The sequence below is a fragment of the Cebidichthys violaceus genome, unplaced genomic scaffold (assembly GCF_023349555.1).
Source record: "Cebidichthys violaceus isolate CVI_PGR_0920_01 unplaced genomic scaffold, fCebVio1.0.p SCAF_24, whole genome shotgun sequence".
Taxonomy (NCBI): Eukaryota; Metazoa; Chordata; class Actinopteri; order Perciformes; family Stichaeidae; genus Cebidichthys; species Cebidichthys violaceus.
In genome coordinates, this window is record NW_027176417.1 from 2,493,065 (window position 1) to 2,518,577 (window position 25,513).

Sequence of the window (25,513 nt, forward strand, 5' to 3'; positions counted from 1 at the left end):
ACTTCTATAATGTCTTGGCTAAAAAAAGACTGCAGGGTGCTAAATAGAGTAACGTAAAGAGCAATACAACTAGATATTCAAGTCCTCTCTTGCCTCTGGTAAGAACATACTATTACCATTATTAAGTCAAATTAAGGCCTAGAGAATACAAGTGTGGATCCTGCATCTGTTGTTGCCAAATAATCTGTTAGACATTATTTTTTACATTAACCGCCCGACCTCTTTCAGAACACAAGAACACAAAATTCTACTATGACTTTAAAAACAAATTAAAGTAAAAGTAAATTACATTTTACAAGCTTTACGTCTTTAATCCCTCAATGTCTTTATTCAGTCGGCTTTCTTTTGCTTTTTCTTATATGGAAAATACATTCAAGTAAAGTGACAAATAAGAAACTGCCACTGATGGTTAATTCATGCACTCTGAAAGGGCGCAAAGAACCATTACACAGGCTGGTAGGTGTGTCTACAGGTGAGGAGACGCGGCTCAGGTGGAGTTTTACTTCATCTCCGCCTCTCGTTATTTACATGTTCCTTTAAAAGGAGAATCTTCAGGTGAGGGCAGTCAGCCTCTCCAGCCTCAGCAAAGACATCAGTAGACATCAGGAACTGCTCACCAGGTGAGGATTTTACATTTTACTGTCATTTCAGACCATTTACAAACCGCAGACTTTGAAAGGTGTGTAGATGAGCATGAGTCAAGCACTTTGAGGGTGACCTTAAAAAAAAAAAAGAATCCTGAAAAATCTGTCGTTGATGCTTAAAATGTTTAATTGCAACTTTTTAATCCGTTTTGAATCGCTTAAAAGGCTCTGCATGAAATCTTTGGAGCGTGTTTCATAAAACTCCTCGAACCCCGCCACGCCTAATGACATGTTGCTCATATTACACGCTCATGTTGCGCAGACAATCATTGTTCAAACCCAAAGTACAGGACAATTGTCTTTCATACGCTTGAGATGCCAATCTTCTCTTGCTATTTCTTTATTATGTCTTGCTGACTGAGGGAACATTTGTATCTAATGAAGCACAAAACGCATCGAACACATTCAACCTCATGTAATGTTGCAGGTATAAAAAGTCCTCCAGGGAATACTGTACTTCCTGAATATTGCAAGCAGGCAGAGCATATGTGTGTAATGCTACCAGAGCAGAAAATAAGATGGAGACCTGTGCACGAAAACAAGTCGTATCAAATAGCTTCCTCTTGCTCTTTCTCTTCTGAATCGGTCTATTTGTATGCGCTTTCCTGAACTGCAGCGCCTTGAGTTCTCTCAGCCCCCGAAAATAAGCCAATAAGAACAACTTTTGGGTTGCCAGGTTGTGACGAATACCTTTGGCTGGTGTGCACACTTGCTCTCGTCTCTTTTTCCTTGTTGTAGAACGCAGGATGGCGAATAAGTTGATGATCCTGGATGTGGACACCGGGGTGGACGACGCTCAGGCCATCATGGTGGCCCTCGCCGACCCCAACGTGAAGATTTTGGGGATCACCTGCTGCCACGGCAACACGTCCCTGGAGAACGTCCTCAAGAACACGCTTCGTGTCCTGAAAGTCTGCAACCGGCTGGACGTAAGTCTGTGACTGACTGAAACGTTGATTAAAGTGGGGTAACGTATGTTGTTCTCCACATCATGATGCTGTATTAAGCACAAAACATCACACTCCTCAGATCCCAGTGTATCGCGGCTGCGCAACACCTCTGATGAACCATAAAATAAATGCCGGGGATTACCACGGGAAGGACGGCCTGGGTGAGGTCCCGGATCCGGACGCTCCCGGCCTGGAGCTGCTGCAGAAGAGGAAAGCTGCGAAGGCCTTGGTCAAGATGGTGAAAGAGAACGCTGGAGAGGTGAGACAAATACCTGGAGGAGCAGGCAGCTAGGGGTCTGGTTATCTTGTGACTTTACCCTTCTGGAAGTTTATCTGTCTGGATCACAACAAGCCTGTGGGGAACTGAAAAGTGATCTGGAATATATCAAAAGATCTTGATTTTTTTGGATGATTGTAAATGTGCTGAAGAAAATGAGTTTTCAGACATGAGGTAAGTTACTTTCAGATAAAAACTTTTACTTTACTTTCTTCTCTTGTCTTTGCAAAAAATATATAAAAAGATCTAAAGGTATGCTGCTTTTCTGCTGCTGTCTGCAGGTGACTCTCGTGGCCACAGCGCCCCTCACCAACCTGGCCGTCGCAGTGCAACTGGACCCCAACCTCCCCAAGAAGCTGAAGGCGCTCTACATCATGGGGGGAAACACTGAATGTAGGTTGCCTGCTGTTAAGTCTATAGTCAATCTTTTATTCTTCTCTTCTGTGCACTGATGGTACTGAGAATAATGACTGTGTGTGTGTGTGTGTGTGTGTGTGTGTGTGTGTGCAGCCAGGGGTAACACCACGGTGTGTGGAGAGTTCAACTTCGTGGCTGACCCCGAGGCGGCCTACATCGTGCTGGACCGCTACACCTGCCCCACCTACATCGCCCCCTGGGAGTTCACCTGCAGGAACAGCCTGCCGTGGGTGAGCTTGAGACAGAACCATTGACAATTATCTGAACAGTGACTGCAACAGTATTTGCAACAGTATTTCTGTTTAAAGTGACAAGTGAAAAGAGATGCAATGATGATTTCCTCCCTCAGTCTTTCTGTGACATGTTGCTGGCTCATGACACAGAGAAGGCTCGCTTCATGAAGAAGATTTCGTGCTTCTCGAGGAAGGTAAGAGATCGGGTGCACAAACGGACATAATAACGTCGCGTGCTTCACTGTCAGGTTGTACAGTTCGAAATGCAATGCAGAGCATGTCGGCACAAGCAGATAACGATGTTCTCAAAAAGGAATATTATGCACCGCCGCCCATTACAGCACCAAGGAAATGCTCTGAAGTGATCAAATTAGATTTCTCATAATGTCAAATATGTTCACCAGGGCCGACACAAGCCTTTTTTGCAGCCCCGGGAAAGAATGACTCCTCCAACCTTCAGCACTAACTCTAATCTACTGCAACTAAAATCACCCAAAAGTCAATGAGTGAACTACATAAACAGATCACATAACAGATTTTGTTGTAGGACTCCCAAATTCTCATGATTACGGCGAAACCTACAGATGTTGTTTGGGGGCCCTCTAGTGGCATCTGACTGACGTCTTGTCTCTGCAGAAAGCTCAGTCAGCAGACTACCAGAAGGAGGTCACAGAGGGAAAAGGGTTCAATTCCTGCGACACCTACGCCATGGCTGCCGCCATCGACGACACATTCATAACGGAGAGTGACGAGGTGAGCATCTGACGCTTTAATGTCTTTAAAAATACAAAGCAGCTCAGATCTTTACCCGACAACGTCTCGTGTTCCTCCACCAGGTTGCAGTGTCAGTGGAGTTGCAGGGGACCTACACCCGAGGCATGATGGTGCTGGACTACATGGACCTGCTCAAGAAGAAACACAAGGCCACCGTGATGAAGAAAGTTGACTTGGAGAAGTTCAAGCAAATGTTCGTCAATTCTCTGAAGTAGAATGATGCTGTCACATGCTGAGGGCCTGACGCTGCTTCACCATAATGAATAAAACTGACTTTTGTCATAAAATCATCTCCTTGGACTTTTGTTTTTGCCTGTTTTAGGGTTTAATCCATTGTAAAATATAGCTTGCACATTGCAGGAGAAACACACCCATGCAGCTATTTCAAGGGAAACATTTTATTGATGCGTTGAAACCCAAAAGTCTGCAATCGCTTATGTTCAGATCAGATGATTCACAGATGTTTTTCATACTCACTGTTCAATTTGGCTGAACACCAGAGAGTTTGATTCAAAGCACAAGCTGCATTGTTTCCTGTTGATTCCTGCTGCAACATTTAGTAATTACTTGTCTTTTGACTGTTGTTTGTGCTGCAGAAGATGCAGGACGTTATGCAGCACTGAAAAAGTTAAAAAGATTGTCCGCCTGTGTCCTGTGGGAGATTCCTATCTACCGCATGATGCTCCCGAGACCTAACAGTCTGCTTTGTTGTTGTTCCTCTAAAGTAGTACAGTCTGGTTCTCATTACAGAGGCAGCTTTGAATGCATCTATTAATAAGAAAAATACATAGTTGTGAAATAAACACTCACTTCTAAGTTCAAACTACCACCGGCAGTTTATTCATCTTCTTTGGAATACAACAAACACAAAAAAATACATTCTTCTAACATTCAGATGGGAGGTTTCCTCTGTCCCGTTAGCAACTCCTCTGTCTGCCTCCGTGGCTTTTAAAAGGCGGCTCACTTGAAGGCGGTCAGCCGCTCCCAATGCAGACAGCAGTAAACATCGGCCAAGCTCCGCTCACCAGGTGAGGATTCTTATGTTGTTTGTGTGACTGAGTTTTTACACATAATGTCAACATAATCTAATCCTTAAACTGGTACTCGGAATAACTTTTCATTTCCTCAATAAATTAAATTATCATGTTGTGTAGAAGGCAAGGTAAGACTATTTGTGTAGCACCTTTCAACAACAAGGTAAATCAAAGTGTTTTACATTCGTACAAAAATGCATTTGCAGGATAAAGTCAATACAAAAATACACGTAGAATAAGAAGAAAAACTACGCTAAAGTGGAAGAAAACTGTATAAACAGACAAATAGGAAATCACACTTGAGGGCAAGAATGAAAAGTCACAAGTGTACTTAAATAAAAAACAGAGGCACAAGATTTAAAGCTTTGTTTGGAACAAACCTCAAGTTTCCTTGGGAGTGTGTCCAAGATGTGAACTGCACAGAACCTGAACGCTGCTTCTTTTCATCTGTGGTAAACATTAAAACAGTTAAAAAAAAAACTACCAGACTACCTTCATAACCAGCACCATTCCCTGCTTTATATTCCAATGATTTTTTTTTTTTTTTTTTTTAAATCCTCGTAAAAGAGAAAGCCAGAACAAAATGTTCCTCTATGTTGGTCTTTGCGTTAGCTGGAGCAGCAGCAGCCTGAATCAGCTGCAGCTGTCGGATCTAAGATGTGGATCCGACAGCTGCAGCTGATTGAGCCAAACAAGCCAACATAACATTTCTTATGTTACTGGTATCTTCACTCTATCTCTCAGACTGACCTCGCCACAACCCGGCAGCCTCTTAATGACAATTTAAAAACATTTAAATAAAAAAATAATAATTTCTTTAAAAACAATTGAATAAACTTTTTAAAACCTTTTAAAAAATTGGACTTTTATTGAAAAAATAAATTGAGTGATTCAAATCATAATGTAAAAAATTGTACCTTAAACCTTTTTTTTTTTTCAAAAACTTAAAAAAGAGACAGAGAGACTTAGCCATCATTACAATGGTCCTTCAAAGATTTTCACCAAACATTCCTGAGACATGAGTCCTTTGATACTTTGCTATATTTTTCAGCTGATAGCACCAAACATTAGTAAAGTAGTGTGCCATGAAACTAAACCAATAAGCTGATATCACACGTATTAAGCTCTTCTCGTTGTTGAACAAACTGTAGGATGAAGAAGAAGCTGATCATTGACGCAGACATCGGGGTGGACGATGCTCAGGCCCTCATGGTGGCCATCGCGGACCCCGATGTGGAGATCTTGGGGATCATCTGTTGCTACGGCAACACGCCCCTGGAGAACGTCCTCAGGAACACGCTGCGTGTCCTGAAAGTGTGCAACCGGCTGGACGTAAGTCTGTGTTTTTAAAATACACGACTTTGGCTACAACCAACAGGTGTGGTGATGGTTGAGTTGTGATTCAGGGGGGGGGGGTTCACATTAACAGCTGGGATTGGGCAACACACCCCTTCACAAGCACGATGTACCACCCTCCTCAGATCCCAGTGTACCGCGGCTGTTCTGAGCCACTGCTGGCCCGCAAACGCCACGCCGGGGATTACCACGGGAAGGACGGTTTGGGCGACGTCCCGGATCCAGACGCTCCGGGCCTGGAGCTGCTGCAGAAGAAAAGAGGCGTGCCGGCCATGATCAAGCTTGTCAACCAGAACCCTGGAGAGGTGAGGCAAACCCAAAAAGGAAATTCACGGCCCTCAATGTTAGACTAGAAGAAAGAAGTACTACTTATAGCTCCTCCCTCTCTGAGTTCAGGTGAGTCTGGTTGCAGTGGCGCCCCTCACCAACCTGGCGGTCGCCATACAACTGGATCCTTCCTTCCACAAGAAGCTGAAGGCGCTCTACATCATGGGAGGAAACACTGACTGTGCGTTATTCATCTCAAAATCAATTCACCCGCCCAGATGTGTCTCTGCCATTTCCACCTCTGCACTCACGTGGTTAACAACGATGTGTGTGTGTGTGTGTGTGTGTGTGTGTGTGTGTGTGTGTGTGTGTGTGTGTGTGTGTGTGTGTGTGTGTGTGTGTGTGTGCGCGCGCGCGCAGCCAGGGGTAACACCACGGTGTGTGGAGAGTTCAACTTCGTGGCTGACCCCGAGGCGGCCTACATCGTGCTGGACCGCTACACCTGTCCCACCTACATCGCCCCCTGGGAGTTCAGCTGCAGGAACAGCCTGCCGTGGGTGAGCTCATACAGAGTCTAGTTCAAAAAGGACTTCCTGGATGTTTGGCCCAAAAGGAACTAATAGATTTAGCTTCGAATGCTTCCTACATCGAAAGCAATACATCCACATGGCGGTTTACTTTCAGGAGTGTCCTTTGGCGTGTTCTACTAACCAGTAATGTTCTTCCCTCAGTCTTTCTGCGACCGCTGGCTGGGCCAAAACACCGAGAAGGCTGCCTTTATGAAAAATATTACGTCCCTCTCCATGAAGGTATGTGCAGATCGTGGGAGCAGAGTTTAACATTGTGGGTTTAATTAAGAGGCCTTTAAGTGCCAAGTAATCTCCTGTCACAGCGTGGACCTTTGTGATGTCTTGTCTCTGCAGAAAGCTCAGTCAGCAGACTACCAGAAGGAGGTCACAGAGGGAAAGGGGTTCAATTCCTGCGACACCTACGCCATGGCTGCCGCCATCGACGACACATTCATAACGGAGAGTGACGAGGTGAGCATCTGACGCTTTAATGTCTTTAAAAATACAAAGCAGCTCAGATCTTTACCCGACAACGTCTCGTGTTCCTCCGCCAGGTTGCAGTGTCAGTGGAGTTGCAGGGGACCTACACCCGAGGCATGATGGTGCTGGACTACATGGACCTGCTCAAGAAGAAACACAAGGCCACCGTGATGAAGAAAGTTGACTTGGAGAAGTTCAAGCAAATGTTCATGAATTCTCTGAAGTAGAATGATGCTGTCACATGCTGAGGGCCTGACGCTGCTTCACCATAATGAATAAAGCGGAACAAAGCAGTATTTTGTTCTTGTTTTCATTTTTAAAAATGCAGCTGAAGCATCTGTGGTGTCTTTTTCTTTTTCATTTTGTGCAGGCTGTTCTAAAAATTGCCTTCACTTGCAAAACAGGAAATTCACTCTCTGTTTTTCCCTTTTACTCAAATAAGGGTGTGATTTAGCAGAGCAGTAAGGGGGGGGGGGGGGGAAAGGAAATCTAATAAGTTTATCAGGTTTCAAAAGGGAGCAAAATAACAAATGTGTGGTTGCACTGAAACATGAGACACAATTGTCCTCAAGTGTCCTCAGATGAATTGATCTGTGTCAAAGATGCCCAATAACCCAATTACTGCATGAATAAGCAACTCTTTAGAGACTGAAATAAAAAACTTCTGGAGGAGGAGGAGGAGACTAAACGCTGTTGTACAACTCCAACAGACACTCCCCTCAAACATGTTTGCTTGTCAAATAACAACCGACCTCATATGCCCAGCCCACATGTCTGTGGTGTGGTGTCATGTTCTTTTTAAGTGTTGCATAACCTTTTTTCGTTTTTGCTGTATAAGGAACGGGGTGCAGCAGAGAGAAGTTTCACTCCACAGTTGACTTTAGGAAAAGGATCACACTTTCCGGCTGAAACTCTTTTGGACTGGTAAGTTACAGGAATGGCAGGAGACAAGATAAAGCTGGTCATGGATGTGGACACCGGGGTGGACGATGCTCAGGCCATCATGATGGCCCTCGCAGCCCCCAACGTGGAGATCCTGGCGATCACCTGCAGCCACGGCAACACACCTTTGGAAAACTCCTGCAAGAACACGCTGCGTGTCCTGAAAGCCTGCAACAAACTGGATGTAAGAAGGAGTCGGGTCACAGCTGTATGATGTAGTGATGGCTCCAGCGCATGCTAAACCTGTGATGCTCCTCAGATCCCAGTGTACCGAGGCTGTTCGGAGCCATTGCTGGGCCGCAAACGCCACGCTGGGGATTTCCACGGGAAGGACGGTTTGGGCGACGCCCCGGATCCAGACGCCCCGGGTCTGGAGCTGCTGCAGAAGAGGAAAGCTGCGAAGGCCTTGGTCAAGATTGTCAACGAAAATCCTGGAGAGGTGAGGAGATGGTGGAGAGCTTTGACACTACTGTACATAACACATGATCAAACTGTTTCATCATGTTTTCCCTAAAAATGGTATAATATATAGAGTCTGTTATTTATGCACTTACCCTTATTTGATGCTTTTTACCGAAAGGGAGCCACCACAGCTGGATAGGGCGAAAATAATTATGAAATTGTATTTGTATATATCAATAAGTTGAACTGCGCTTCACGTTTTTCTCTCACTTGTACTGTCTGCAGGTGACTCTGGTGGCCATGGCGCCGCTCACTAACCTGGCCCTCGCTGCACAACTGAACCCTTCCTTCTCCAAGAACCTGAAGGCGCTCTACATCATGGGAGGGAACACTGAGTGTAGGTTAACATGCGAGTTAACATCCACTGTATATGTTTAACTTTACATTGTGATAATGATGGGAGATGTATTCGGTGTGTGTGTGTGTGTGTGTGTGTGTGTGTGTGTGTGTGTGTGTGTGTGTGCAGCCAGGGGTAACACCACGGTGTGTGGAGAGTTCAACTTCGTGGCTGACCCCGAGGCGGCCTACATCGTGCTGGACCGCTACACCTGCCCCACCTACATCGCCACCTGGGAGTTCACCTGCAGGAACAGCCTGCCGTGGGTGTGTAATTAACCACAACAAGCCACATATTTGAGTAACACCAGTGTTGTGGAATGCAAAAAGACGAATGCTTGACTTCCACCCTGTCTCCCTCAGTCTTTCTGCGACACTTGGCTGGCCCAGGACACAGACAAGGCTCGTTTCATGGACAAGATTTCCCTCCACACCAGGACGGTACGACAGCTGTTTTACATAAACACACTGGAAAAAAGAAAAAATTCAGAATAAAATGTCACTTGTGTGTCTTCTGGTTGTTGTTTTTTGGTGACTGCAGATGGTCCAGACTGATCGGTATCAAAAGGAGCTGGTCTCAGGACCCGGGTTCAACACCTGTGACACCTACGCTTTGGCTGCAGCCATCGAAAGCACTCTGGTGACGGAGAGCGAAGAGGTTAAAATGCTGCCTTCACCCAGTTGACGCTGACATGTTTAGCTAGAAAAAATATCCAAAGACTTCTTGTCTTCCTCCTCCAGGTTGCGGTGACAGTGGAGTTGGAGGGGAAGCACACCCGAGGCATGATGGTCCTGGACCACATGGGCCTGCTGAAGAAGAAGCACAAGGTCTTCATTATGAAGAGCATCGACTTGGAGAAGTTCAAACAGCTGTTGACGAATGCACTGAAATAGCACGACGTCTGTTAAACAGGTCCAGACAAACATTAAAAGGAGCAGATGATCATCTGATTTGTATTGATATTTTCTTTAAACATTTGTATTCATTACAACTATCTAATCTTCCGCATTTGTTTCTCTTTAACATTAGGGAGATTATTCCCAGTTATGATAGAAGACTCAGAATGGAGGTCGTCTCCTTTTTAAATAACTTATTTCATATTTTCTGTCAGGTATCTTATTTTTCTGGTTTTCTATTGTATTCTATGGACTTCGAGACACATTTTCTCATTTCAAGGATGTTTTTTTTATCCATTATTAAAGGTGTAATTGGCTTTTTGATTGGTTGTTCTGGAAACCATCAACCGCTTATAAACTATGCATGAATTTACCTGCGATGGAGTTTACTGGTTCTTTTTTGAAAAATAAAATAAATGAGTTGATACTTACTGTGTGTACAGTCTCTGAACTATTTCCTTATAATTAAGAAAAACAAAAGATTGTAAGAAGGTTAGGGGTGGAAGAGTATTGCTGATGGTTGTTATACTGTATATAGTAAATATAAAGACAAAGGATCACATTAATGGCTTTTAAGCTATGATGCCACATCGGCAGAGAAACATGAACCAAAGGCATCGATGTCTTCTTTGAGGCATTTCTTCCTCCAGAAAGTAAAACAGAGTCAACCTGAGTTAATAAAACCTTTTATTCAAAGTGCTTTGGAATGTACACTTTAAGAAAAAACAGAAAGGGGGGTGAAAAAAAAAGTGTCATTCCCATGTTCCTCCACTTTCCTTTTTATCTCTTCAATAAACAGGATTATTTCTCAGACTTTTTTTTAAGAAAACTCAAAGAAACAAAGCACATTTTTCCTCTTCAGAAACAATCCTCTGTGTGTATATATTACAACCGGCAAGAATATTTACAAATCATACAAAAAGAACAATAAAAGCTGTATCTCCTGTTTTCTGCAACTAGAGTCCAAACACATCCCTGTTCACCGACGTCGGCGCTCAACACAAGAGCCGAACAGAAAATGAACGGAGTCAATTGAGAGTCGACCGGCTCAGCGTCAATCCGCCCAGCGTCCCGGTTCACGGAGAGTCCTCCCCGACCAGATGTTAACTAACAGAAGCTGGAAATTGATTCTTGACACATAGATGTGAGTTGGAAGCAGATTTTGAGTCGGCCTGGAGCCGACTAGAGTCCAACCTCAGAGACAAACCGGTCCTACTGGACTCTGTACTTGTAAAACCAGCAGAGACCCTGAGTGAAGTTCCAGCCCAGAGAGACGGAGAGGACGTAAACGAGCGCGAGCAGAGCGAAGGGGTAGAGCAGCACCACGGTGTTCTTCAGGAAGGGTAGAGCTGTGTGGGAAACACAAGACGAACACATCAGCAGCCGCTTTGTGCCGACGTAACGGATCTACAAAGGAAACTACATTCCTACTGCTTTATAGGGAAGAAACGGTGTTTAGCGGAGACTGCTGCTGCTGCTGCTGCTGCTGCTTCACCCCTAGATGGAAATAAACACTCCAACCAATAAAATGAATTGTTCAGTCTATCAAATGTCAGAGAATGGTCAAATAAATAACTTAAGTTAGAAATAGATTTGTGCACACAATGCAAATGTCTGTTTAGAATCAGTTCTTGTTAAGGACAGAAGAGAATTGAACCAGAAGTTATAAGTCCAACCCGATCTGATCCGTCTAGTCGCTGCAATATTGGTGCTTTTTAGTGAAGATGAAACACAATCTGTACTTCAATATGAACGGGACTTACCGTTGTAACCTAAGAACGTGATGTAGAGATAATAACCGACGGCGATCAGCCACATAGTGTTCCCAACAAAGTATCCCACGAACCAGTCGGAGTTTATTATCACAACATCTGAAACACACAAAACAAACTGTGAGGCAGGTCAATACACATATGATTATTAGAAGTATCATTTAAGGTATTTGGTGTGAATAGTGGCCTTGAGACGCACTTTTAACTGTACTAAAGAGCATTTCATGCCTTGGATTGGAAGATGTTATTTCAGACATATTGAAATAACTCCCAAAAAGCCTCAAGCGACTCACGGTTGATGAAGAAGAGCTGCAGGAAATGCAGGATGACTAGAAGAGGGTAGAAGGCATTGAGGTGAACATCGAATGCGTAGCCCCACTCCACATCAAAGTTTCTGGTGGGATTCTTCAACAGGTACTTGTTGCTGATAACCCTGGAAAAGACAGAACACATACTATTTCAGATGCAGTCAGAGGTCTATGTAAGAGTTTGATTTGAACATTAGCTGTACAAACTAGAATTACGTACACACAAAAACATGCCCCGCAATTACTCAACTAGGCAAACCCACTACTCACCACATGAGGGTTGATATGAGAAGACCAACTCCTATACAGTCAACAACGACCACCCACAGCAGCAGCTTCAGAGTCTCCACCACTCCCATGTCCAGCACCAGCCCAAAGCCTACTGTTGACACTGCGGAGGAACAGAGGGAGCGTTGAGTCATCGCAGCACAGTGACAACATCTGGATCCAGCGCTTCACCGATCGCAGACTTACCGCACAGCCAGATGCCGAGCAGGACCAGGAAAGCCGGGTCGTCCCTGGCCCACTGGTCCTTGGTCTGTTTCCTGTAGTGGAAGTTGCGGTAGACTCTCTGCGGCGACGTGAACAAGTAAAGCATTTGCCACAAGGCGAAGTCAAAGTCCATCTGTTTGAAATGGAGCAGCCGTCGCAGGTACTTATAGCGCTTGAAGCCTGCCGTGTGACGCGCGGAGTCGCTCGAACCGAGGGCGCCATTGCTGTTCGGTGAGGTGGTCGGCAACATGGTGCTGAGAATCACATGACAGGGAAAAGGAGGTAAGGACAAGTGGGGAAGGAGAGGACAGGCTGAAGTGCTGCACACATCCTGAGGAGGTTCAGCGCTCTGATCTTAAACGACATGCTGATAAACCAATGCAACTAAACTGATGTGCACTGTATCATGCAACATCTGGGGGTTAAAATGCTCTTTAGAACCTGATGCATCACTCTCATTTTGAACCTTAGTCTCGTGTAAAGCTTCCAGTCTACAGGGATACATATGAAACCACAATAACTGTAATTTGATAATTAAAGACATAAAGTCATTCATTTCTAAAACTTTACATGCAGTTTTTAAACTTAAAAGCATAAAATATGTTATCTGTGGTGTGAGGGCTATAAACAGTAGATTTAGGATAAAGGGTTTTTGGTAAAAAAGTACAGCTTCTATAATGCCACAATAAACCTCTTGTTAAAAATGACAACACAGAAACAGAGGACGCTATCGCTAACCTTTGCTACATATGATCTATGTTACATTAAAAACGTCTAAATTATGCATATTTTCTATCCTAAATAAACCAAATACACTGTTTATTTACTGCGCAATATGCGTTGTACTCAAAACAAGCACTGACATATCAATGTTGTGTTGGTTGACGTTGTGTTTCCTAGCAGACAATGTTAGCTTGTTGCTAACTAGTTTAATAAGATAAGAAGGCCTGGTCAGTTTTATTTGTAAAATACTTAGTAAACGCAGCAGTAACTATTTGGTAATAGTTAAACAACTAAACGTATTTACTCTGGGTAATATTCACCTGTTTTTGCTGTACTCCTTAGTAGGAGAAAGCCCCAACTCTGGCTCGTTTATGTAGCTATTTGTAGGCTCTTCCTGAACTGTCGCGAAAATGAACACGTAGATACTTCCGGTATCCGCCGGTGCACCATGGGAAATGTAGTCTAAAAATGAGAGGACCGCCTTTAGTACAAAATAAAAGATTGAAAAAAGAGGCTCTCCTTCAGTGATGTAACACTATACACGGTTTAAACTAATACAACACAACTAAAGTAAAGTATTAGATATGGTTAGTTTCATATTGAGAAGGTGGATATGTTACTTTTATTGTGAATTTTTTTTTAACGGAAGTAGGACACCGCTGCTTCCGCTAATTACGCCATAGCTATTTGACTGGTAGTACGACTCAGATCACCGCTGTTCTGGTCAAGAAGGCCAAATAGCGAAAAGGTAAGAATCAGAATCACATTATGCACTTATGCACGTTTTACTCTCTTTGTTATTTAATTGCAAAACCAGAGGAAATTAACGTGTTTGACCTCATTACCCACTGTAACCCTCCGACAACATTGCAATGCCCGTGTCCTTGAGTGCTCTTAGCTAACGCTGCTAGCCTGTAAGCATTGGAAGGTCCATGTTACATGAGTCTTCTCCTGTACACATAAGCTGATAAGTCGTATATACATACATGCATGTAGTTAGTTATGGCCATATGTTTCCAAATTTCTCTGTGCGTTAACTCCTTGAAACGTTAACTACATGTTTTAGTGACACCATCATTTGTTGTTGACAATGACAGCTATTAAGCTAGCTGGCACTGAGCTGTTTAGACTCTGATTCAACTTGAAAGTCGTCTTTGAGACTCGTAATCTTAAAAATAAACTGAAGTGGAAGTGTCCAATATACATTTTTGGAAATTGGGGCATGATTTTTTTTTTTCTTCTTAAAATTCAAGACTTCAACCCAGAATATTTGAAATCTTAAGCAGTATATGATAATGTATTGACATAATTTCTTGCCCTAATAAAGGAAGGGCAGTACTAATTTTGCATACTGCCAATTTTTATGGAATTTTACAACCTCTTCTTTGAAAAAATAGTTATTTTGTTCAAACAGAAAACATATTCTGGATCCCAGACATTTCATCTTAAAATAGTGTTGTGCAATAACTTCAAGAGATGTACAAACATTTTAAGAGCACTGCATATTTTCTGCAGAACAGAGATTATGACTGCTTGACAAAAAACATCTGGCAGCCATGTTTTCTTACTTTCTTACTTTTTCAACACACTCATACTAGTTGTGTGTTGGGCTGAAACAAGTAGTCAATAGTATTTGATCAACAGAAATCTAATCTGCAAGAAAATACTTAAAAATACTTCGTATCAGATTAAAGTTAGCTCATTAATTCAAGGCTTTCTTTCTGTTTTCCTCTCAGAGTCATGTTGCGACTGCCACACGTCGGCCGGGCTTTAGCCGGAGCTGCTAAGAGCAGCCTGGCTCCCTCCAGCACTGGTAAGACTCAGAACAGAATATATTATAAGATACATTTCATTCGCCAGGTTTCATTTAATCTAAAATAAATATTACCTTTTGTATTTCCACAAACAGTGCGTACTTCGGTGCGTGCTGCCAGCAACATGGTGGAGGTGTTTGTAGACGGGAAACCACTGGAGGTGGCGCCTGGAACTACTGTGCTGCAGGTAAGAAACATCAAGATTATTTTACTGCAAACATGCACAGATGTTTCATATTGTATACTGTATTATCTTGTGTTTATGTAGTTACCAGTAGGCCAATCAGCCTGTTTTGTATATTGGTCTGCATAATTTGATCTTTTAAGAATGCCTCATCTCCACCGTTTCTTTTCCCCATCAGGCCTGTGAGAAGGCAGGAGTCCAGATCCCCAGGTTCTGCTACCATGAGCGGCTCTCAGTGGCGGGAAACTGTCGCATGTGTCTGGTGGAGATTGAGAAAGCGCCGAAGGTAACCACGCGAATGTGATTGGTCAATAGGCAGAACACTTAAGCAGGCATTTGGCTGACAATGAATTCAATTGAAGAGTTTTAAACATTAGACTATAAATAGCTGTAAATGCTTGCAGTACTGCTGTCTAATTGACGAGTGTGTTTGCTCCTCAGCCGGTAGCAGCCTGTGCCATGCCCGTCATGAAGGGCTGGAACATCCTCACCAACTCAGAGAAGACACGCAAGGCCAGGTACAAATTCAAATATTCACATGTGAGTCAAACTAAGAAGATAAACAGTTGAAACTTGCTTGATGAACGTGTGTGTGTGTGTGTGTGTGTCTCATCAGAGAGGGAGTGATGGAGTTCCTGTTGGCCAACCACCCGCTGGACTGTCCCATTTGTGATCAGGGAGGAGAGTGTGACCTCCAGGTAACTGTGGATCGTTATATACATATATATCTACCAAACTACTGTTTTCACTGTTTTCTACTGTGTTAACTCTGCTGCCTTCTCAGGATCAGTCCATGCAGTTTGGTTCAGACCGCAGTCGTTTCACAGAAGGGAAGAGAGCGGTGGAGGACAAGAACATCGGGCCGCTCATCAAAACCATCATGACCCGCTGCATCCAGTGCACGCGCTGCGTCCGGTAAGAGCATCGGAAACATCCCCAGGGAATAGTATAAGAATCGCAGTGGTGTAATATGTGACATCCTCTCACAGCACGGTCATGGATTCCTGTTTTTCTTTTGCAGTTTTGCCAGTGAGATCGCGGGTGTTGAAGACCTGGGAACGACAGGAAGAGGGAACAACCTGCAGATCGGGACGTACGTGGAGAAGATGTTCATGTCGGAGCTGTCGGGCAACGTTATCGATGTCTGTCCCGTCGGAGCGCTCACCTCCAAACCCTACGCTTTCACCGCACGGCCGTGGGAGACCAGGTAGGACGGGATCGGATGCTGTCGCTATCAAAGACCAGACGGTTCCTTCCGTTTGAAGTTCATTCAGTCCAGTCGTACCGGTTTCTTTAGCTTCATCTCATGCCGTCTTTTGCAGGAAAACCGAGTCGATTGATGTGCTGGACGCTGTGGGCAGTAACATCCTGGTGAGCACAAGAGGAGGGGAGGTGATGAGGGTGATGCCCAGGCTGAACGAAGACATTAACGAAGAATGGATCTCTGACAAGACCAGGTGACTTAAAGGCCCGGGAAACCTCTTTCTGCCTGATTTAAAGGAATGAAACCAGTCTCACTAGATACGCTGTCTGTAAAAATACATGCCGGAAACATCCGATGTGTTGCGAGCTTGTTTAAAGAGAGAGAACGTGTGTCCTCAGGTTTGCATATGATGGTTTGAAGAGACAGAGGTTGACCCAACCAATGGTGAAGAGCGATTCAGGTCAGCTGACCCCGACCACCTGGGAGGACGCTCTTTCTCGCGTTGCTGGAGCAGTAAGTCTCCTTTTCTTCTGCTTTGAATCGGCCCGATGAGACGTTTTGGTTGTATCGTCATATTTAAGTCTGTATGTATAAATATGTTTGTGTTGTGTGTGCGTAGCTGCAGAGTGTGCAGGGCAGTGAGGTGGCGGCCATTGTCGGAGGGATGGCTGACGCTGAAGCTCTGGTGTCCCTCAAAGACCTCCTCAACAGACTCAACTCAGAAAACCTCTGCACCGAGGAGGTCTTCCCCATGTCGGGGGCCGGGTAAGACCTGCTTTGAAGTTAAAAGTATGTAGCGTACAGAGTCCCCCGCGGCGTCTTTAGCTGAGCGGCAGACAAACTCCTTTCTCTCCCCGCAGCACCGACCTGCGCTCCAACTACCTGTTGAACTCTCGCATCGCCGGCATCGAGGACTGCGACCTGCTGCTGCTCGTGGGAACCAACCCGCGCTACGAAGCCCCGCTGTTCAACGCCCGCATCCGCAAGAGGTAAACTCATTGTTGTTTTTGTTTCCTGGAAACAGTTCGTTGTTGGTCTTTTTACCGGATAAAGTCAAAGTGATGTAATCGTGTCTCTGTTCCTCCTCTCCCCGTGTCAGCTGGCTCCACAATGAGCTGCGTGTTGCCATGGTGGGTCACAATGTTGATCTGAGTTTCTCCTACGACCATCTGGGAGAGGAGACTTCGGTGCTGAAGGAGCTGGCAGACGGCACACACCCCTTCTGCCAGGTAATGGACTCGTACGCAATCTGACGTGGAGCACAACGGCGGGAGCTTTGATGCCGATTCATGAACTGATGGGACTTTTCTTTTCCGGCATCTTTCACTTGAAACCTTCCTCTCCTCTCCCCGCCTCCAGGTCTTGTCAGCCGCTAAGCGTCCGGTGGTGGTGGTGGGTAGCGGCGCTCTGCAGAGAGAAGACGGAGCCGCCATCTTGAGCGCCGTCTCCCTCATCGCTCAGAACGCCAGAACCAGCAGTGGAGTGGAGGAGGGGTGGAAGGTCCTCAACGTCCTGCACAGGTACAACATGGCAATCCTCTTATTTTTGATGAGATTTAAAACTTGACCAGCCTCTATTAGTGAGGTGCAGTAGATGATTCCTGCTCACCTTTGGTGTGTGTGTGTGTGTGTGTGTGTGTGTGTGTGTGTGTGTGTGTGTGTGTGTGTGTGTGTGTGTGTGTGTGTGTGTGTGTGTGTGTGTGTGTGTGTGTGTGTGTGTGTGTGAGCAGAGTGGCCAGTCAGGTGGCTGCGTTGGACCTGGGCTACAAGGCCGGAGTGGACGCCATCCGGGCAAACCCCCCCAAAGTGCTGTTCCTGCTGGGAGCCGACGCCGGCTGCATCACCAGAGCCGACCTGCCCAAAGACAGCCTCATCATCTACCAAGGTACGCACTCGCGGCACAAAGCGCTCCCACGACCGGTGGTAACCACGAGCGTGCGGATATATATTTTAAAGATCCTTTTTCAACCCCTCCAGGTCACCATGGGGACGTAGGAGCACCGATGGCAGACATCATCCTTCCCGGTGCTGCGTACACGGAGAAGAACGCCACATACGTCAACACCGAAGGCCGGAGCCAGCACACCCGGGTGGCTGTCACCGCTCCTGGAATGGCCAGAGAGGACTGGAAGATCATCAGGGCCGTATCCGAAGTAAGCAGGAGGTCACTCGCATGTCGCATCCAAATCTGACCAAAAAGGGCGCGGCTGTTTTAAAAGTGATGTTGTTGTTGTTTTTACAGCTGGCCGGCGTGACGCTGCACTACGACTCTCTGGAGGAGGTCCGATCCAGACTAGCCGAGGTCTCTCCCAATCTGGTCCGTTACGACGACGTAGAGGAGGCGAACTACTTCAAACAGGCCAACGAGCTCGCTCAGGTACACACCCACACACACACATGAACATCCACAGACTCACTCTGCTATGATGCCGAGGAAAGAACACCGAAATTAATCCGTCTCTGATCCTTCTCAGGCTGTGACCCACGACCTCATAGCAACTCCTCTGGTGCCACTTCAGCTAACGGCAAAGGACTTCTACATGACAGGTAAGTGTGTTTTTAAACGGAGGAAACACAAGCAGAAAATAGAAAAGGCATAGAAATGAAACATGATCTTCTTATCCCCGTCCCTCTCTGTGTCCAGACTCTATCAGCAGGGCCTCTCAGACGATGGCCAAATGCGTCAAAGCCGTAACAGAAGGAGCCGCCGCTGTCGATGAGCCGTCGGTCTGCTGAACCTTCACACACAGTACGACTCTCCCTCCTCCGCTCAAACAACACGACGTCTCCGACAAACTCAGTGTTGCTCCCTAATTTAAAGTTGTCCTCGATGCTTGTACCATACAGTTCAGTCGTTTTCACTCCTGTGAACAAGCTTTGTTGAAAAGCGTATTAAAAGAAAATGTATGAAATATGAATAAAATCTTACAGATGTCTTTACTCCAGTTTGAGTGGTTTTCATTTGTTGATAAATCAGCCTGCTGCTTGTGTTTTTTCTTTTTGTACATCATAAGAGTCTCATAGTAATGGTATTTTTCAGTGCAGTATAACGTATTTTTATATATTTAAAGTTGCGGCCTCTTAACTTCTGCCCCTTCAACCTGAAAACAAAACCCTAACCTAGCGTTATCTCACACGTTAAAAAGTCAGATCTTTCCAGGCAGCGTTTGCCAAAATACTCTCCTATGAAATGTGCTCAAATCTGGCTTCTCGCAGAAGGCGGTCTTTGCAGGATCCAGAGGTTGGACCACGGCCACTGCATGAGAAAAGTAAATAATTAAGACGAGCCGTTTGCTTTGGGCTGTTTGTTTTGGAGCTCTCGTGTAAAAGACAAACCTTAAGTACAAGTTTCAGCAATGAGTTCAGGACGGATCCCGTTCATTAATACAAGTTGTAGTTAATTTTGGGAAATGAGAGGAATGACACCAAACCACGAGCACCGTTTCCCAAAACGTCAAATGAGTTCTTTTGAACTTCAAAGTACTTGAACTGCTTCAACTCATTAAAATACTTCCAAGAAAAGAATGAGCAAGAGATGCACTCTCCGATTTCGGTCAGGTAAACAACCGCTCACTTGAAACTGAGCCGTGTGTGAACATTCAGAGAGCCTCAAATCCGCTGTGGCGAAGTGGAAGTAAAATTAGGGATTTGGGGGCCGATTTTAACTGTCAGCAAGTTCAGCTCGGGGTTTATGGCAAGCCTTTGGGGAATGATTGTGATTAAAAAATAGTTAAAATGTGTCCTGAAGATCCAGAATGGGTCATTGGTGGATTTGGACAAAGTTCCTCCAGACAAATGGCTCTTGTCATATACTGCTCCCAAAAAGAGAGAGAGGGAGAGAGAGCTTGGAACTAAACAGAAGCAGAGAGAAGACAGTCCCATCTCTTCATTCCCTGTCTGCTCTCTGTCTGAGACTGAACACAGTGAGTTCATTATTACACACCTCTCCATTTCTGGAAGTTATTTCTACATACAGGTCAGTATTATTGCAACCTGTAGTGTAGCAGTACTACTTTTTCAGCTGTGCATTTGTCTTTTTACAGATATTGTTTTTGTATTCTGACTTAAAAGTCGACTCTTCCTCCTCTTTTCGTCTCTGAAGGGGTTTCCTCATGCGGGGACAGACGGCAGACTGATAACTGGACCCAACAGGAAGATGGTTCCAGTTAAACTCCTCATTCTGGGAGCTCAGAACACTGGGAAAACAGGTAAGTTTACAAACTACAGACCAACATTAATATGCAGAAAAGAGAGAGACAGGATGGATAAGCGTGTGCACATTTTGGATTATGTAACAGTAGCTTAGTTTGGACACATGGTCGTGTTTTTTTCACATTTTTGGCAAATCAAAGAGGTTAAGTTTAGGGTTACATTTTGGTCACGGTCTCAAAGATTTTGCCTAAATATGGAAAGCTTGCACAGGTCTAGCGTTGACCCCACCGTCTCTGTCTTCTGGCTTTTGTCAAATCTTCTCATGGTGGGAAAATAGATCAGAGAAATTGCTTTGTGTTCATGCATGAGGCATGATTTCATTATAAACTGGTGTGCTCATTTTGCATAATTTAATACGTGACGTAAGTGACTTGTTTTCCTCCAATAAAACGAAAGAACGAGTAAACTGAAGGTTACAACAGGACCTCGAACAAACGTTTTATACAGTATATTATCATTACATCGCATTTAGACTATTATAATATTAATATCAAATATATCTGCAAGGACGTGACAGAGGTGGACAACAAGCTTTAATTCCTTTAAATGCCAACTCATCGCTCTTTCTTCAGCTGTAAAGGCTCAAATAAACAGGCCTAAATAACCTGCTAATGTGTGCTGCCAGAAGGAAACACAGAGAACCCTCAAACACAGACGCAGACGTCAAACAAACCGTCCAGACCCCGTCCACCCAAACACACAGAAAGCACTCCTGCATTTGTTTAAACAAGGCAGGTAGCATTACTAAGAGGATAATTTTCAAAGCAGGGATGCCACAACTTACCGTAGGCTGCAGATCAGATGCAAACGTGTGTGTGTGTGTGTGTGTGTGTGTGTGTGGAAGGGGATTATTAGTTAGTGTGTGCGTCTGGCAGTTCACTCTGTTTGTGTCTGTCTTGTGTCTCCAGCGCTGTGTGTTCGTTTCATAACCAAGCGCTTCATTGGTGAATACGACCGTAAAAAGGGTAAATATGTATTGCAGAAATAACATGACCATGTTGTTACTGACTGGATGAAAGGAGTAAAATGTGTGTTTTGGTACCACAGAGGTGACCTACAGATGCAGTCGGGCGCTGGACCAGGAAGCTGTTGATCTGGAGATTTTGGATATAGCTTATAAGGTAAATGTTGGCTTCTGTTTGGAAAGGAAAGAAGCCCATTTACCAAAATGTGTAACTATTCCTAATATTATGAGGTTTGACATTTCTCAGTGTCTCCAACACGTTTTCTCCTCCAGGAGAGCTCTGTGGCGTCTCTGGAGTCGTCCATCCGCTGGGCAGACGGCTTCCTGCTGCTCTACTCCATCACGCAGCGCCTCAGCTTCCAGGACGTCCCGCGACTCAAGAAGCTCATCGAGCAAACCAAACAGAGTCTGGGTACGGAGCCGTCGTTATCGTCATCAAGTCCTAAACCAGTCCAGTATCTGTGACATCAGATGGTCTGACAGTAAAATTGTCTGAGCTCTCCAGTGTGTTTTCACACAGTATATAATGTCAGCGTCACGAGTCACGACTGTATATTTGTGTTAAGGACGACAAAGAGACAAATGAAGCAGCTGGTGTACTACTGAACCAGCAGTGTGATCTCAAGAGGAACAATCTGCTCACTGTGTTTGCTCTTAAAGTCCAGTGAGACTCTGCTCTAACTCCAGCTGACATCTGTCTATTGTCACACACACACACACACACACACACACACACACACACACACACACACATATAGTCCATGTATGGTAGGCCATCCTGTGATCTGTAGGTAACCCCTGCATGCCATAGCATCATCCTGCCGGTTTATTGTCACTATATTCCTGTGTGTGTGTGTGTGTGTGTGTGTGTGTGTGTGTGTGTCAGTTGTACCTACAGTGCTGGTAGCGAATAAGGCGGACCTGGAAATCGGCAGGGAGGTGACAACAGAGGAAGGACAGAGACTGGCCAAGGATTTAAGGTGGGTGCAAATTTAGCAAAAATCAAAAATCTACACAGTACTGAATATTGATTTGAATTAATTAGTGTGTGCATATGCCTCTGATTATGTGTGTGTGTGTGTGTGTGTGTGTGTGTGTGTGTGTGTGTGTGTGTAGGTGCGGCTTCAGGGAGCTGTCGGTGGCAGAAGCAGTTTTAGCTGTGGAAGCAGCCGTGTTTCAGCTCATCAGGTATACAACAATCTCATATATCAATTCCTTGACCGATAGCATTGTTGTTATTTTAATTTACTATAAATCCACACAGGTGAACAGTCAAATGGGAGGTACTGTACATTTACCAGCCTCTCATATGTTATCTGCAGTCTTGAGAAGACGTCCACCTGTTGCATGTGTTGTCTAATCAGCAGTTGGTGGTGATGTTTTGTTTCGTGTGTCCGTCAGGCTGGTGTTGGACCAGCAGCGTCCTCTGCCGGACCGCCGCTCCTACATGCTGACTGTTCGCCACGCTCTGACCAGGAAACTGACCCGGTCTAAGACCATGCAGTGGTGACCGCAGCAAACGAACAATTCACCCAGTGGGACATTTGGGAAACTGACACTGCAGTTTTCACGGATTTCATGATATCAGCACTACAATAGCTAAACTACAACGGCTAAACTTGCCGAACATACAAACTCTGGGAACAAGAGCACATGGGTGTGACCAACTAAAGTTGCCATTTACAAATAGATACATTTTTCTCTTATTACAGTCTGATTAAACAGCTGTCACATGCATTATTTACCGTCAACATGTGCTCACTACTGTAAAAGCAATCATCTGTACACACTGAGAGCTGCTATTCACATGTCAGAAAGTGACTTTTGTTTTATTCTCCAGTAGAGGGCGGTACAGTCATTTCATCTGGTGCAGACTCGTCACAGGACGTCAAATACACTGTTTGTCTAAAGGTGTATGAATACCCCTTGTCTAGTTTGATATGGAATAAGCTGACTCACAATCTGTGAGATCCAACATCTTCCCAGAAGAATATATGCCGACATAGCAGCAGATTGAGGCACTTGTGCTTTGAATAAAATGATAAGGAATCAAGTATGGGTGTCATGTTTGGGTGTCTGTATAGTCAACTTCATGCACAAGAATACAAGCCTCTAACCCGCGGATGAACCAGGCATCAGTCGGTGAGTGAAGCAGTTAAACTTGCCCTTGTTGTAGGAGTGTGTCGATGACGTAACTGCGTGTAAAGAATGAAGCTGGCTTTGATTACAGTCTGTGTTCCCCTCTATGTCTCTCTCTCCTCATCGATCACTCTGAACTTTATGATCAGCGAGGGACATCTGATAAAAAAAAAATAAAGAGACAGAGGTAAAAAGCAACACAGCGAATAAAACTGGGATCAAAGCACTGGGCGTCTTTGGCATCGTGTCTGTAAGAAAAAGAGAGCTGCTCAGTCTGACTGCTCTGTTTATACACACTGCTCTGGCTCCAGCCACTTGTAAAGGCATTATGGGAAAATTGACTGTGTGCTTACTCCTGCTGTCCAACCCCACAACCGTTTATTATACATCAACTACTCCACCCAACTGCCACCAACCAACCTCAGAACCCCAATGGGCTCTAACACAGAGGATGAAAATGTGAAGAGTTACATATTTATGGCTCGAAAGTTATTTATACCGGACCCAATTATTGTTACTATTTTAAGCTTTCTATGTATTTGGATTCTGTGATTGTGTTGCCATATTGTAGTTGTTATTGACACTGGCAGGGTCCGCCTTTCCCGCGTGTTATTAAAACACAGCTGCTGTTACCACCGGTCACCACAGGTGTTGCTAAAGCAACCGTGACTTATGAAACAGTCTAAATAATACCGACGCCTCTGTATGACTATAAGCAAATAAGACCATCAGCTATTTATATTCTTAATGAAAGTTCCTTGTAGCAGTATTTAGTAGTAAATTGTAGTATTAGCCAACAGTTTTTCAAAAAGAAATAAGAAGAAGATATTTGTAATTTATTTTTACCAGGTTAAAAATATTTTCAAAAAGTCCTTAAATGCATACAACAAAAGATACGTTTGTAAATGCTCCCCAGAATGATAGATTGAATCACATTTGCATTAAAATAGGAATATATTAGCATTAGTTTGACTCAAGGTCTCCCTTAATAGCTTTTTTCCCCAGAGAAGACCATGAGATGACGTTGAATGCTCCGACAAAAGCGAATCAGGGTGTGTTTGTTTGTTAATCTGTTGGTTTTGTATGCTGGTTCATTGAGCTATTTCTCTGTATACCTCAGTCCTAATGGCGCTAGCTTTATTTCAGGTGAGGGGATAAGTTGGACGGTTGATGGGGGTCAGCTCAGCTCAGGTTTAATATTAACAGACTTGGGAACAGAAGTCATAAATATCAAAGTTTGAATTTGTATTCACCAACATGAGTGGGCGCTACAGTGAATACGCTCCAGCTTCTTAGTAAGGTCAGCACAGGGAGTGAGAGGAAGAGACGATGTGGGGACTACAAGTAATTTTCTCTTAGCGTTTGGGGAGTGAACCTTTCATTTACTCAAACACACAGACATGAACGGCGTGTCCTCCACCTCGATGCCCTGCTGCTTGTTTGTGATGCCATCAAACCTGATTGGATTCGATGAGACAGCCAGACGGAGACAGACGGACCGACGATGACAACAACAGTGGATGTTTGGAGAGGTGATGACATCACGGCAGGTCCCCAAGGAGACGAAAGGTCAAAACCCAGAGTCCCCTCTTTGGCTCAGAATAGAAGATGAGTCATACCTGCATCATCAGACCGGGAGCCAATCAGAGAGCTGCCTGTCACAACCTGCATCAACAGATGACGAGAGAGCTAAAGCTTTCGGATTCCTATATGTTTTTGCAAATCAGATTAATTTGAAATAAATACATTAATCTAATTTACTGCTCTAATCCTGAATTATCAATTCACATACAAAGTTAGGTCAACAGTTATTTACCTTGTCATGTGATAAATGCCACTGCAATGATCAATGGCAGCTGTTTGTTTCCATTCAGCACAGCGTCATAAATACAACCCAATGATCTTATTAACTATCTATCAATAAGGCACAATTAGCATGTTAAGTGCTTTTCTTATTTTATACAAAACTTTTACCAAGACTTTATTGAATGTTTTGAAACATACTTTGTGTACATCGGCTTGTAGCGCATCACACGTTACAGGGGTTGTCTCCTGAAAACTGTG

General features: G+C 44.4%; 6 protein-coding genes across 7 annotated transcripts; 5 read left to right on the forward strand and 1 right to left on the reverse strand.

The window, feature by feature from the left end:
* Nucleotides 1-543: 543 nt before the first annotated feature.
* On the forward strand, nucleotides 544-3,585 carry LOC137879019 (pyrimidine-specific ribonucleoside hydrolase RihA-like). The gene is made up of 8 exons (XM_068719583.1): nucleotides 544-620; nucleotides 1,383-1,573; nucleotides 1,674-1,853; nucleotides 2,153-2,264; nucleotides 2,382-2,518; nucleotides 2,638-2,715; nucleotides 3,158-3,274; nucleotides 3,358-3,585. The coding sequence occupies exons 2-8, from the start codon at nucleotides 1,391-1,393 to the stop codon at nucleotides 3,508-3,510; spliced, it is 960 nt and encodes a 319-aa protein (XP_068575684.1). The 5' UTR covers nucleotides 544-620; nucleotides 1,383-1,390; the 3' UTR covers nucleotides 3,511-3,585.
* Nucleotides 3,586-4,234: 649 nt separating this feature from the next.
* Nucleotides 4,235-7,328, forward strand: LOC137879017 (inosine-uridine preferring nucleoside hydrolase-like). The gene is made up of 8 exons (XM_068719581.1): nucleotides 4,235-4,323; nucleotides 5,481-5,661; nucleotides 5,811-5,990; nucleotides 6,082-6,193; nucleotides 6,373-6,509; nucleotides 6,684-6,761; nucleotides 6,876-6,992; nucleotides 7,076-7,328. The coding sequence occupies exons 1-8, from the start codon at nucleotides 4,283-4,285 to the stop codon at nucleotides 7,226-7,228; spliced, it is 999 nt and encodes a 332-aa protein (XP_068575682.1). The 5' UTR covers nucleotides 4,235-4,282; the 3' UTR covers nucleotides 7,229-7,328.
* Nucleotides 7,329-7,782: 454 nt separating this feature from the next.
* On the forward strand, nucleotides 7,783-10,069 carry LOC137879018 (nucleoside hydrolase-like). Its single transcript, XM_068719582.1, has 7 exons — nucleotides 7,783-8,127; nucleotides 8,203-8,382; nucleotides 8,631-8,742; nucleotides 8,872-9,008; nucleotides 9,105-9,182; nucleotides 9,283-9,399; nucleotides 9,483-10,069. The coding sequence occupies exons 1-7, from the start codon at nucleotides 7,939-7,941 to the stop codon at nucleotides 9,633-9,635; spliced, it is 966 nt and encodes a 321-aa protein (XP_068575683.1). The 5' UTR covers nucleotides 7,783-7,938; the 3' UTR covers nucleotides 9,636-10,069.
* Nucleotides 10,070-10,308: 239 nt separating this feature from the next.
* unc50 (unc-50 homolog (C. elegans)) lies at nucleotides 10,309-13,361 on the reverse strand. Its single transcript, XM_068719513.1, has 6 exons — nucleotides 13,254-13,361; nucleotides 12,193-12,464; nucleotides 11,989-12,109; nucleotides 11,704-11,843; nucleotides 11,402-11,509; nucleotides 10,309-10,987 (listed from the first exon to the last, which is right to left on the reverse strand). The coding sequence occupies exons 2-6, from the start codon at nucleotides 12,458-12,460 to the stop codon at nucleotides 10,851-10,853; spliced, it is 774 nt and encodes a 257-aa protein (XP_068575614.1). The 5' UTR covers nucleotides 12,461-12,464; nucleotides 13,254-13,361; the 3' UTR covers nucleotides 10,309-10,850.
* Nucleotides 13,362-13,591: 230 nt separating this feature from the next.
* On the forward strand, nucleotides 13,592-19,074 carry LOC137879081 (NADH-ubiquinone oxidoreductase 75 kDa subunit, mitochondrial-like). The gene is made up of 19 exons (XM_068719654.1): nucleotides 13,592-13,681; nucleotides 14,670-14,746; nucleotides 14,843-14,934; nucleotides 15,110-15,217; nucleotides 15,373-15,449; nucleotides 15,548-15,629; nucleotides 15,716-15,846; nucleotides 15,953-16,138; nucleotides 16,254-16,388; nucleotides 16,534-16,648; nucleotides 16,755-16,900; nucleotides 16,996-17,124; nucleotides 17,235-17,364; nucleotides 17,495-17,655; nucleotides 17,865-18,019; nucleotides 18,112-18,287; nucleotides 18,377-18,511; nucleotides 18,609-18,681; nucleotides 18,779-19,074. Exons 2-19 carry the CDS (start codon nucleotides 14,674-14,676, stop codon nucleotides 18,868-18,870), a joined length of 2,196 nt encoding a protein of 731 aa, XP_068575755.1. The 5' UTR covers nucleotides 13,592-13,681; nucleotides 14,670-14,673; the 3' UTR covers nucleotides 18,871-19,074.
* Nucleotides 19,075-20,017: 943 nt separating this feature from the next.
* On the forward strand, nucleotides 20,018-23,363 carry zgc:110699 (uncharacterized protein LOC325371 homolog). Of its 2 annotated transcripts, none has more exons than XM_068719632.1 (8): nucleotides 20,018-20,057; nucleotides 20,237-20,342; nucleotides 21,255-21,311; nucleotides 21,394-21,467; nucleotides 21,584-21,722; nucleotides 22,197-22,290; nucleotides 22,427-22,498; nucleotides 22,712-23,363. In XM_068719632.1, exons 2-8 carry the CDS (start codon nucleotides 20,291-20,293, stop codon nucleotides 22,818-22,820), a joined length of 597 nt encoding a protein of 198 aa, XP_068575733.1. In that variant the 5' UTR covers nucleotides 20,018-20,057; nucleotides 20,237-20,290; the 3' UTR covers nucleotides 22,821-23,363. The 2 variants fall into 2 exon arrangements, with proteins under 2 accessions (XP_068575733.1, XP_068575732.1); XM_068719631.1 differs by having other exon boundaries at nucleotides 20,041-20,110.
* Nucleotides 23,364-25,513: the final 2,150 nt, after the last annotated feature.